At 40.6% G+C, this 13212-nt stretch overlaps 1 protein-coding gene across 1 annotated transcript in view; it reads left to right on the top strand.

Annotated features, from left to right (window-relative positions):
* The window catches only part of SLC38A1 (solute carrier family 38 member 1), a 73466-nt gene that overhangs the window by 24556 nt on the left and 35698 nt on the right, over positions 1-13212 (top strand). Inside the window, exons 4-5 of the mRNA XM_027542651.1 lie at positions 5587-5662; positions 5950-6065. Coding sequence (XP_027398452.1) covers positions 5587-5662; positions 5950-6065 — 192 coding nt within the window. The remainder of the gene's footprint in view (positions 1-5586; positions 5663-5949; positions 6066-13212) is intronic.

Here is a 13212-nt window from a genome sequence, read left to right as displayed (position 1 = left end):
CGAAAACTCTTTCTTAATAATACTCTTATCATCCTGAGACCACATGTCAAAGACATCTTCTCCAATAGCCCATTTTTAAGTCAATAAAGAGGTCTTTGCCAGAGGTCAGTGCTTTTTTAACAGGCAATTGCATTTTTAAAATGGTGAGATTACAGAAACTTGTGATAAGCTGCTGACCTAGTTACTGTAAACGGACTTTTCCATCACACAAAAAAGATTGTTTTTGTTGTATGCGTGTGTGTGTTTAAGTTTGCAGCAATATAAAGCAAAGATTGAAAAATAAAAGAGAAGAAAATGTGGAAACACCATAAAGAAAACACAGAGGCTTTCTTTGAGTACTTCATTCTTACCGAGCAAGATTTCCCTGTAGCCTAAGCTAGTCTAGTTCCTCAATGGAAGAGGAGCCTTAGGTTTATGAAGGGTTCCTCTGAGTTGCTGATGAGAAGGGCAGGTACATAGAAGGAGTGAGAACATGACGCCACCACTCTGAATGCAAGATTAGTGCTTAGTGCCACAGTTGGAGCCACAGAAAAATCGTAAATAGGTCAGAGTCAGAAGAGTCTGTTCAATCTAGAGTATCCAGCACACACACGGAGGATGAGGGTCGTGCACCAGGCAGGAAAGCACTGGCTTAGAGGAGGATGGAGGGTCTCTTGAGGGGAGAGTGCATTCCTAGTAGCACTGTTTTTCAGTCCCTGTTCTCCGAATGCGCTGGTCTTATCTCCGTCCTCACCGCCTCTTGGGAAGACCATTCGGAAGAGCAGGGGGAGCTAAGGTTGAATGAGGCCAAATCAAATTCAGCGGTACCTGGAATTTGCAGGCCAAGCAATTTGTACTGAAAACTTTTTCATTAGGAGCGCTAGTAAAGATTTTTGGGAAAACCTATCAAGCTTGGCTGCATAAAGTAGACGGAAAGAGGCAGAATCGGGAGGCACTTGAGGCACAATGTGTTTTAATAAGCTTTTTATGGTTACTCATCACAGCAGCTCTGCAAGTCCCTTGCATTATTTTCCTCCTGTGGAAGCGTTGCAGCAGGGAGCCAGCAGGCATGCAGGGGCCTCGTCTTCCTCCCCTCCCATTGCAGTCTCTGATCCTGCGAAATGCCCCTGCATCCTGGTGCCTTGATCCATTTTTCTCTGTCAGCTTTCTTCCCCAAGTCTGGGGTGCACTGGCAGGCCAGGAGCTTAGAACTGTCATAACAGGAGGCTTATGGTGTTTGGTTTAGTTGATTTGAAAATGTTGGGGATTTTCCCCTTTATTTAAAAATAATGAAAATTCTCTTTGGAAAGCAAGTCCCTCCACAAGAAAGGCAAATGGGACTTTCTGGATAATGATTTGGCTCACTTAAGTTGGTTGCTAAAATTAATCTAATTCCATGCAGTCTTTTATTTAACAGCAGCACTCAGTATGAGTCCATTTCATTTTGGCAAGTCCAGCACCCCCGTTTCCTTGGGCTGCCAGGATGAAAAGGAAGGTTGCGCTCCCTTGTCCCTCTCCAGCCAGATCTGTAAACCTCAGTTCTGTGGAAAGATTTAAAATGTTAAGGGTAAAAGAAGGGCCAGGGTTAGAGTACTGTCAGATGGGTCTCCAGAGAAGTGGCTTTCATTATGTCATTCTCTTGCTAAAACCCTGCCATGCTATTTCCCAGACCTCAGCCTTTAAGATTCCTCTGGCTAATCCCACCCAATAATGGTTTTTCCTTTTCTGGCTTCCTTATCTCATCTCCGTTTTGCATGGTCTGATGTTCCTATTCTGGTGTTTTGGTTTGTTGTCGTTCAGTCGCTATGTTGTCGTTAAGTTGTTTCCAACTCTTTGTGACCCATGGACTGCAGCACGCTAGGCTTCCCTGTCCTTCACTGTCAGAGTTGACTCAAACTCAACGTCCACTGAGTCAGTGATGCCATCCAGCATTCTCATCCTCTGCCTCTCCCTTCTCCTGCCTCAATCTTTCCCAGTATCAGGGTCTTTTCCAATGGGTTGGCTCTTTGCATCAGGTAACCAAAGTGTTGGAGCTTCAGCTTCAGCATCAGTCCCTCCAATGAACTGGTTTGATCTCCTTGCTGTCCAAGGGACTCTCAAGGGTCTTCTGCAGCACCGCAACTTGAAATCATCAATTCTTCATCACTCAGCCTTCTTTATGGTCTCACATCCGTACAGGACTACAAGAAATGCTCCTCAACTGGAAAGTCACCTCCTGTGTTTCAGGAGACCAAGGTTTTCTTCACTTCCTTTTCATTTCTGACAGTCACTGGAAAGGTTCTAGGCAAATGCAGATGCTGAAGGAAATAAACCACAGATTGTGTTGCTCACACCAGGTGGTGGCCTCAGGGGAGGTTCGTAGTTCATATGTTGCCTGCCTTTGGTTTATCCAGGTGAAAAAAAGCAAACCTGAAGAATATGGATTCAAGATGAAAGAGGTAGATAAATAAAACCAACATTGATGATGTGTATCTTTCATTAAAAAATGGTTTATTGTGAAATACAGCTTCGTTCAGAAAAGCATCTGAAAATGTATAGTTCAAAAATACGTGCTTCTTTAAAATAGTCTAGTTCAAGTGTCTTTGTATTTATTAGGGAAAAATTTATGAATTAGTTCTTACTAAAACCAGATAATTAAATTTCCAGAAAAGCCAAAAAGAATTCCTATTTTACTATTACATGTAGCAGTTTACTTATGGATGGACTTTTCCTTGTCAATAGAACTTCTTTTTTTAATGGGAAATTTTTTAAATTAGAAATTTATCCCATAAAGTTCTAATGTTAATCCCAATAATATATTTACTGGTTCTTAGAGCATTCTGATTGCCTCCTTCGGTATGTTTTGTATATACTTGACTCTACTCAGCCTGTCTGAATCTTCCCCAGATTCAGAAAGTGTTCCTTTCATTTTGTGCCTGGAGCTGTATTGGTATTTTACATGTGCTCTTATTTAACTGTCCCAGTAACACTGTGAGATAATGCAGTAGCATCATTCCCATTTCACAGATGAGGAAACTGGGGTCGCATACTCATGCCCTCAGAATAAGTAAGAATTGAGCCCAAGTTCTGAATCCCTTTAAGCCCTAGCTCTGCCCCTGACCATGGACCATATGCCCCTCCTCCTCTACCATAATTTCCTCATCTGAACTCCTATGGGCTAGTGTCTACATCACTTATGACACACTTCCATGCCTCCCACGTTGCCCATATATAAGCGGGTGCTAAAGTAATATTTCATGGGGAGAGAGTTATTTTCCATTTTTGCAGGGGTGAGAGGAGGGTAAACCTGTGTAATAACTTTGTACTCCAAGAATGTGAGCTTGTAAAGAGTCCTGTCTCCAGTATTCTTTTTAAATGCCAGCCTTATAGTATTTTTGACCTTATCTAATGTTCCATTAGAGAAAAATCTATATAAAAGTTAACTTGCATTGCATATAGTGTTTTAATTCATTGGTATTAAAATTACTCAAAATCTATAGCTCTTTTTGACATAGAGTTGTCTTTTGTTTCCTCTCAAGATGAGCATTGTTTGGTACTAAGTAGCAATACATGACCCTTGAACTTCCAGATGTTCAAGCTGGTTTTAGAAAAGGCAGAGGAACCAGAGATCAAAATGCCAACGTCCAATGGGTCATCGAAAAAGCAAGAGAGTTCCAGAAAAACATCTATTTCTGCTTTATTGACTATGCCAAAGCCTTTGACTGTGTGGATCACAATAAACTGTGGAAAATTCTGAAAGAGATGGGAATACCAGACCACCTGACCTGCCTTTTGAGAAACCTATATGCAGGTGAGGAAGCAACAGTTAAAACTGGACATGGAACAACAGACTGGTTCCATATAGGAAAAGGAGTACGTCAAGGCTGTATATTGTCACCTTGCTTATTTAACTTCTATGCAGAGTACATCATGAGAAACGCTGGACTGGAAGAAGCACAAGCTGGAATCAAGATTGCTGGAAGAAATATCAATAACCTCAGATATGCAAATGACACCACCCTTATGGCAGAAAGTGAAGAAGAACAAAAGAGCCTCTTGATGAAAGTGAAAGAGGAGAGTGAAAAAGTTGACTTAAAGTTCAACATTCAGAAAACTAAGATCATGGCATCTGGTCCCATCACTTCATGGGAAATAGATGGGGAAACAGTGGAAACAGTGTCAGACTTTATTTTTTGGGGCTCCAAAATCACTGCAGATGGTGACTGCAGCCATGAAATTAAAAGACGCTTCCTCCTTGGAAGGAAAATTATGACCAACCTAGATAGCATATTCAAAAGCAGAGCTATTACTTTGCCAACAAAGGTCCGTCTAGTCAAGGCTGTGGTTTTTCCAGTGGTCATGTATGGATGTGAGAGTTGGACTGTGAAGAAGGCTGAGCGCTGAAGAATTGATGCTTTTAAACTGTGGTGTTGGAGAAGACTCTTGAGAGTCCCTTGGACTGCAAGGAGATCCAACCAGTCCATTCTGAAGGAGATCAGTCCTGGGTGTTCATTGGAAGGACTGATGCTGAAGCTGAAACTCCAGTACTTTGGCCACCTCATGCGAAGAGTTGACTCATTGGAAAAGACCCTGATGCTGGGAGGGATTGGGGACAGGAGGAGAAGGGGACGACAGAGGATGAGATGGGTGGATGTCATCACCAACTTGATGGATATGCGTTTGAGTGAACTCCGGGAGTTGGTGATGGACAGGAGGCCTGGTGTGCTGCGATTCATGGGGTCGCAAAGAGTCGGACATGACTGAACAACTGAACTGAACTGAGAGTGAGGGATGTAAAAAGGAATGAGGCAAAGTGTCTGCCCTTGGAGCACTTTTAGTTTATTAGGTAAAACAAGAATATGAGCAACTAATCCTGACAAAAATTAAAAGCAGCCATGAAATTAAAAGATGCTTGCTCCTTGGAAGAAAAGCTATGACAAATCTAGACAGCGTATTAAAAAGCAGAGACATCACTTTACTGACAAAGACCATAATGTCAAAGCTATGGTTTTTCCAGTAGTCATATACGGATGTGAAAGTTGGACCATAAAGAAGGCTGAGCACTGAAGAATTGATGCTTTTGAATTGTGGTGCTGGAAAAGACTCTTGAGTGTCCCTCGGGCAGCAAAGAGATCAAGCCAGTCAATCCTAAAGGAAATCAAGCCTGAATATTCATTGGAAGGACTGATGCTGAAGCTGAAGCTCCAATACTTTGGCCACCTTATGTGAAGAACTGACTTATTGGAAAAGACTCTGATGCTGGGAAAGATTGAGGGCAGGAGGAGAAGGGAACAACAGAGGATGAAGTGGTTAGATGGCATCAACAACTCAATGGGTATGAGTTTGAGCAAACTCCAGGAGATAGTGAAGAACAGGGAAGCCTAGTGTGCTGCAGTCCATGGGGTCACAAAGAATGGACACAACTTAGTGACTGAACAACAAGAACAGTCGTGACTGAAAAAAAACAAAAATAAGTCAGTGAGAGCAGCTGGGTAGGACTATAAACTCTTAGCTAACTGATTGATAACTTTTCATGCATGATGTTTTGGTAAATAATAAATCATTCAGTCATGATGTTAAGCTCCAAGTCATTATAATGAAATTAAATCATTATGCCTCTCTTTACAGCAAGTTTATTTCTGATCGTGAAAGTAGAAGAAGTCTCACCAACAGCCACTTGGAAAAAAAGAAATGTGATGACTATGTAAGTGTCATTTTAATAAAGTTTGCTTCTTTTTAAATTACAATAATTGCAACAGATGTTTTTAATTCATCCAGCATGGTACCAAAAGCATAGCTGTTTACTCACCAAGACTTTCCTTGGAGCCTGTGTATTGTCTCCTGAAACCGCTTTGAAAAAATAAGTAGACCATGAAGAAAGAATTCATTGAGTTTCATTTCCCTGTTGGTTCCTGATAGTGCTTTAAAGGCTTTGGAGTGATGATCTTTATGGAGGACTGTTTTGTTTAGTGTGACTGTGTCTCTGTTCAGATTCCAGGAACAACCTCCTTGGGGATGTCTGTTTTTAACCTAAGCAACGCCATTATGGGCAGTGGGATTTTAGGACTCGCCTTCGCCCTGGCAAACACTGGAATCCTACTTTTTCTGTGAGTGTTGACACAGCCATACTTTCCATTTAAAAACTGTATTTTCTGTATGTTTCTGTTCATACCCAGAAGACACTGGAAATACTTTTAAATGGTTCTTACTTCTTTTTATGTTTTACTAGTGTGACTATTTTATAGTGCATACTTTTGTATTGTTTGTTTGAATGGTTTTTTTCCAAGGAGCACCTAATGTTTGTACAGCTAAAAAAATAGAAAATCATTTTATTAATCAAAAATACCAAAATAAGTATTTGTGAAAAGGATAAAAGATTTGAAAATAGCACTTGTATTTTTGGACTCTTGACTTGTCACTTTAAATCTCAGCTAAATGGTGAAAATATTAAGAGGTGTTTAATCCATCCAGTCACCACTTTGGTATTTGAATTGCTGTGGGATATAAACTATATCCAAAGGTAACTGCAAATTTGTTTGTAAGAAACGTTCAAGAAGCAAAGAAGTTTTCAGTGTTTTAAAGATGAGAAAATAGGGTGTACTTTCTCCCTGAGATTCAGTGAAAAGAAAATGGGCAGTTTTCTTTCACAATAAGTTCATCTCAAACTGTTGAAGAAGACTTTCTGCAAATGTACAGAGGGCTTAATTTCAGTTGGAATGAGATGGCAGATCATTGCAGTCATCGTTCATATGAGGAAAATTCCTACCCAGTCTGATTCCCCTCTCGCACCTCAAAGGAGTATCAGTGGTGCTTTGCCTGATGAGGCTGGTACAAAATGCCCTTCTCCTGGGATCTTGCCTTTTTGCCCCTGACGACACTCCCACTCTTCACTGGGTTTGCCCAGTAGTCCTCATTGTTGTATCCATCATTTCTTTGGAAGCAGTTCTGAAAAGACTACTAACCCTGCAAATTGTGTTTATTTCTTTAGAAAGACTTAGAAAACTGACAGAAGTACATTGCTACCCATCCCACACTACTCAGGCATCAGAAATTTCCATCCAGGCTGTGCTGTAGGGATTAATATTCTTACTTTTGTGTGTAAACCCATTAGAGGTGTCCTTCCTAGAATCAGAGAAACTCTGTGTAGGACAGTGAATCTAATATGTTGCCTTCCTTTTGTCAGCCTAATTCAGGAAACCCTCTTCTCTTTATTGCCCAGATCGAATCTTTCTGGGTGGTCTTTCTGTGTATGTATATCCTGAGCCAAGTGCTAGGTTTTAAAATGACAGAAGTTGAACAAAATATTTCTATGGTGATATTTTTTTTGTATATGTGAAACTCTGACCCTGTGAGGATGCCATAGATGGAGTTTGAGTAGCTGTTACTTGTGATTTTCAGTGCGTTGACATGAAACACCTGACTGCTAGTCTCTCCTTCTAAATGGTTATGTAGTCCAACAAGTAACTTAGCTACTGTGAGCTGGAATTCCCTGTGCTTTGAAGCAAGAAAATTGCACTAGAAAAAAAATCTCACAACCCTATTTACCTCCAGAACCCTATAGTTCTGTGACAATTTTCAGTTATTCCAAAGCTGGAAGTAAGTTTGGTTCAGATGTAAGTGTTTCACATTGATTTCTTTCTTTTTAGCTATTGTAATATACAAAGTGTCAATTCTTTAAGGAGGATAATGAGAAAACTCTTGTGGCTTATACTCTATGCCAGGAACTACTCAGAGTGTTTTAAGCTGAGTCCTGACGAGTTTATGAGGCAGGTACTACTGTCCGTTCCCAGTTTCAGAGATAATGCAATTGGTGCTTGGAGAGTAGACCTTTACTCTGGAATCTCTCTTTGCCACCATCCTGGTAATTCCCTCCTCCTTTCTTCTCTGCTAGATCCTTTGTTCCCTGCATTTTCATTTCTTGCTGTTTCTGGATTTACTTCCTTTTTGCTGCTGAGAAAGGGTAAATAAAAATAAAATTTCTGAGCCCTTCATATCTGAAAAATATTTTTATTCTGCCTTCGTCGTTGATTGGTAGTTTGGCTAGATATAAACTCTCTATTGGCAGTCATTTTCCTTCATAACTTGGAAGGCATTGCTTCATTCCTTCCTAGTTTTTTTCTGTTATGAAGTCAAAATGCTTCTGATTCCGGATCTTTTATATATAGCCAGGGTTTTTGTTTTTACTTTGTCTTTCCTGGAAACTTGCCAAATCTCTTTGTTCCCAATGTTCTGAAGTTTCACAATGATGTATCTTGCTATGAATCTCTTTTCATCCATTGTCTCAGGCAACTGGTACAGCTTTTCTTTTAGAAATTTATGCTCTTCAGTTCTGGAACATCTTCTTACATTGTTGTCTTGATGAATTTCTTCCTGCTCTTTCTCTTTTTCTCTCTTTCTAAAACTGTTACCAAGATTTTAGACCTTCTGGACTAGCCCTCTAACTTTTTATTCTTTTCTTTATTTAATTTGTATACTTTTTCACTGTACTTTCTGGGATATGCCATCAAGTTTTTCTCCAACTCTTTACTGAATGTTTTATTTTTTCTTATTTTTTATTTACAGGAGGTTTTAAACATTCTTTGAATGTTCCTTTTTTTATATTATTTTATTTCTGTTTTATGATTTCATTGTTTTCCCTGAGGATTCTAGTGATCATTTTTCTCAGTTATGGAAAATTTCAAACACCAAATTCAGTTCAGTTTAGTCGCTCAGTCATGTCCGACTCTTTGTAACCCCATGAATCGCAGCACGCCAGGCCTCCCTGTCCATCACCAACTCCCGGAGTTCACTCAGACTCACGTCCATCGAGTCAGTGATGCCATCCAGCCATCTCATCCTCTGTCGTCCCCTTCTCCTCCTGCCCCCAATCCCTCCCAGCATCAGAGTCTTTTCCAATGAGTCAACTCTTCCAATGAGGTGGCCAAACTACTGGAGTTTCAGCTTTAGTATCATTCCTTCCAAAGAACACCCAGGGCTGATCTCCTTCAGAATGGACTGGTTGGATCTCCTTGCAGTCCAAGGGACTCTCAAGAGTCTGCTCCAACACCACAGTTCAAAAGCATCAATTCTTTGGTGCTCAGCCTTCTTCACAGTCCAACTCTCACATCCATACATGACCATAGGAAAAACCATAGCCTTGACTAGATGGACCTTTGTTGGCAAAGTAATGTCTCTGCTTTTTAATATGCTATCTAGGTTGGTCATAACTTTCCTTCCAAGGAGGAAGCGTCTTTTAATTTCATGGCTGCAGTCACCATCTGCAGTGATTTTGGAGCCCCCCAAAATAAAGTCTGACACTGTTTCCACTGTTTCCCCATCTATTTCCCATGAAGTGATGGGACCGGATGCCATGATCTTCGTTTAGAGAATCTAAAAGCTTCCCTTCTTCCCTTTATCTCATGACCTTGCTTGTTTAGTCAGCCCCTTTCCCAGGTTGTCTTGAAGCAAATCCAAGACATCATTTCATTCAAAAATATTTCAGTGTATTTCACTAATATATAAGGGCTGTAAAACATAACCATAATATGTCATACCCCCAAAATTAACCATAGTTCCTTAATATCATCAAATATCGAAACTATATTTAAATTGCTCTGATTATCTCATTTTAAAAAAACAATTGGATTGTTCACATCAATACTCAAATAAGGTCCATACAGTATGAGTGTTTGGTATGTGGTTTAAGTCTCTGAGTCTGTAGGCCCCCCATTCTCTTGTATTCTCTTCTGTGCAATTTATTTGTTCAAGAAACTAGGCCATTTGTCCTATAGAGTTTCTATAATCTGAGTTCTGCTGATGATTGTACTCTTATGATGCAAGTTGACTTTTCTGTTTTGGACGCTTTCATTTTAGAACCTTTCCTTAGATGTCAGGTTGTCCCTCTCTGTCTGCTGTATTCAAGAATTGCCAGGGGGTTGGGGGAGAACGAGGCTAATTGAAATCTGGTATACATGAGTGGGGCTTGTTGGAAATAGCTTAACTAAAGATGCTGTCAGTAGCCCTTTTCTTGGGGAACCAGCCATGTCAGTTTCTCCTTGGCTGTTCACATCACCCAGAGATCTTCCTGTAAGGCCTGGACATTGCTGCCGTCTTTCTTGGGACCAAGTAGACGGAAATGGCTTGGGGGAATATCTCTGTGCATGTGCACCCAATCCTGGTTTTCATTGCAGTACCCCTCCCCGACAAGTTGTGCTGGGTCTCTCACTTGGAGACTTACAGTTTATACTCTTCAGAGAATATATTTATGTATCTTTTGCCTATATGGGAGAGGAGCAGTCAGCTCAATTTACAGAGTAGATACCTGGTCTGAGGAATTTGGCTATTTCTTGAAGTTTGACAGATCCTCTTTATTGAAGCTCATCGTGTTCATTGTTGCCCACTTCCAGTAATGCCCCCAGGGCCTTTTGGGAATTCTCTGGTGTAAACTGGCTTGGCTTTCTCCACTGCAAATTTAACTTTCAGATCTGTCTGCTTTCCAGCTTCTGAAACTTTGTAATTGTCTCTTCTCTCCTATTCTTACTATCCTAGCAGTTTTGTGCCTTTAAAAAAAATCCCTTTACAGGTTTATTGAAGCAGGGGAAGCCTTAGTAAATTCCAGCATTCCATCAACCATTCCTGAAACGTGGTTGATTTTTAGTTACACTGGTTCAGGGAGAAGTCATGTCTTATGAGTCTTCAGTTTCTTATTGAGGCGAAGACTTAGATAACGGTGACTTTTATAGTTGTAGGAATATATAGTTTTCTATATATATATAATATATATAGTTTTCTCCTCTGGATAAAACCATCATAGGTTGGTTGGTTCTTTGCAAGATCCATGAATAGCCAGCACCACACACCAAATCTTCAGGGTAAAGCCCTTGAAGGTAGTTGTATAGAGACCCAAACTTACAAGTTTTTCACAGAAGGCAGAACTCTCCTACCTCAGAACAAGGGTTCACTCTGTGTTGTAAAACCAGCTGCTCCCACAGCTGCTCAAAGCCAAGAAGCAGTTGGCAGGATGAAGATAATTCATGTGGTACAGGGCCCTGTTCCAGACTCTTATTGGCCAACACCGAGAAGGGATCCAAGCCTGCCCAGGCTTCTTTAGAAAAGCAGCTGGGAAGGCTCCTCTGTGTCTCACTGAGGCTGGGTGCCGGACTCTTCACTGGGGTCATCTGGAAACTTGCTGGGGTGATTGCTTTTTCTTGGATGAGACTGGGGCTTATTTGGGGGACCTGACTATAATGGCTATCATTCATGTTTAAAGCACATCTGATTCAGTGAATTCTGCCCTATTATAAGAATACTGTGAGGATTTGTGTTATCCAGAGCCTTTCTGAGGCCTTATATTGGCATCTTAAGAAACAGGAAATACGGTCATGGGGACTCTCAGCTTACAGTTGTTCTGAATGTATATGTTCTTTGTTAAAAAAATAAATAAATAATGGGGCTGTTCCCTGAAGCAGCAATTTGGGGATGTGCTGAGGCACAGCGTCACAGTGTTAGTTGCTCAGTCGTATCCAACTTTTTGCAACTCCGTGGACTGTAGCCTCTGTCTGTGGAATTCTCCTGGCAAGAATACTGGAGTCATGGCCATTCCCTTCTCCAGGGAATCTTCCCTACTCAGGGACTGAACCCAGAACTCCCACATTGCAGCAGAATCTTTACCATCTGAGCCACCAGGGAAGCCCATCAAAGTAAGGGTGAGATGCTCCTATCTAATCGAGTTTTCCTAAGAGTGGGGTCCAAGGGAAAGGCAATGGATGCTGAAGAAATCTCTCTGCACTGTATCCTCCTCCTCTCTTGCTAATCTCTTTGCACAGCTTCCCCATAAATTCATTATAGCAAAACTAGGAATTAAAAGTAAATATTAGCATGGAAGAATGATGGCTTTTGTTTTGTTTGTTATTTCACATTCAGTTCAGTTCAGTCACTCAGTTGTGTTGAACTCTTTGTGACCCCATGAATTGCAACACACCAGGCCTCCCTGCCCATCCCCAACTCCTCGAGTTTACTCAAACTCACATCCATCCAGTCGGTGATGCCATCCAGCCATCTCATCCTCTGTCATTTCCTCCTGCCCCCAACCTCTCCCACCATCAGAGTCTTTTCCAATGAGTCAACTCTTCCAATGAGGTGGCCAAAGTACTGGAGTTTCAGCTTTAGCATCATTCCTTCCAAAGAAATCCCAGGGCTGATCTCCTTCAGAATGGACTGGTTGGATCTCCTTGCAGTCCAAGGGACTCTCAAGAGTCTGCTCCAACACCACAGTTCAAAAGCATCAATTCTTCAGTGCTCAGCTTTCTTCACAGTCCAACTCTCACATCCATACATGACCACAGGAAAAACCATAGCCTTGACTAGACGGATCTTTGTTGGCAAAGTAGTGTCTCTGCTTTTCAATGTGCTGTCTAGGTTGGTCATAACTTTCCTTCCAAGGAGTAAGCACCTTTTAATTTCATGACTGCAATCACCCTCTGCAGTGATTTTGGAGCCCCCAAAAATGAAGTCTGACACTGTTCCACTGTTTGCCCATCTATTTCCCATGAAATGATGGGACCAGGTGCCATGATCTTTGTTTCTGAATGTTGATCTTTAAGCCAACTTTTTCACTCTCCTCCTTCACTTTCATCAAGAGGCTTTTTAGTTCCTCTTCACTTTCTGCCATAAGGCTGGTGTCATCTGCATATCTGAGGTTACTGAGATTTCTCCCAGCAATCTTGATTCCAGCTTGTGCTTCTTCCAGCCCAGCGTTTCTCATTACCATTTCCCAAAACAGGAAAGTTGCATTTTCTGAAGATTTCTATTAAAGGCCTACATTTTATAGAAAATTAATCTCTGAAGAACATGTCATTTCACTGTGCCAGGTTAATGAGAAGTTAATTACACTATATAGAAGCTGATAAAGTAATAAATGCTTTATATTTTTCCTTAACTTCTTAGCATGTATTATTATTTTAATCATGTAACCTTTAAGTTTAAAACCATGAAAAAGAAGAATGTAATTCATGATATTCCTAGGAGCTCAAAGAGATATCACAGTTTATTGTAAATACTGAGTTTGTAAACTATCTGTTCAAAATGATCGTTGTGAAATAACATTATAATCTGTGTGGAGTAATAATTTAAATTTTATTTTGGTTGATTATTACTCCTGCCTATTTTTGGTGTTTTCCATTTTCTGTCTCACTTAGGTAGTGGTGATGAGAATAAAAAGGATAATGTCTAAAAGCACACTTTGAAAAGTGACATGCAATAAAACATGTATTAATT

The sequence above is a fragment of the Bos indicus x Bos taurus genome, chromosome 5 (assembly GCF_003369695.1).
Source record: "Bos indicus x Bos taurus breed Angus x Brahman F1 hybrid chromosome 5, Bos_hybrid_MaternalHap_v2.0, whole genome shotgun sequence".
Classification (NCBI taxonomy): Eukaryota; Metazoa; Chordata; class Mammalia; order Artiodactyla; family Bovidae; genus Bos; species Bos indicus x Bos taurus.
Note: the sequence above shows the minus strand (reverse complement) of the source record. Positions and strands in the feature narration are given on the sequence as shown.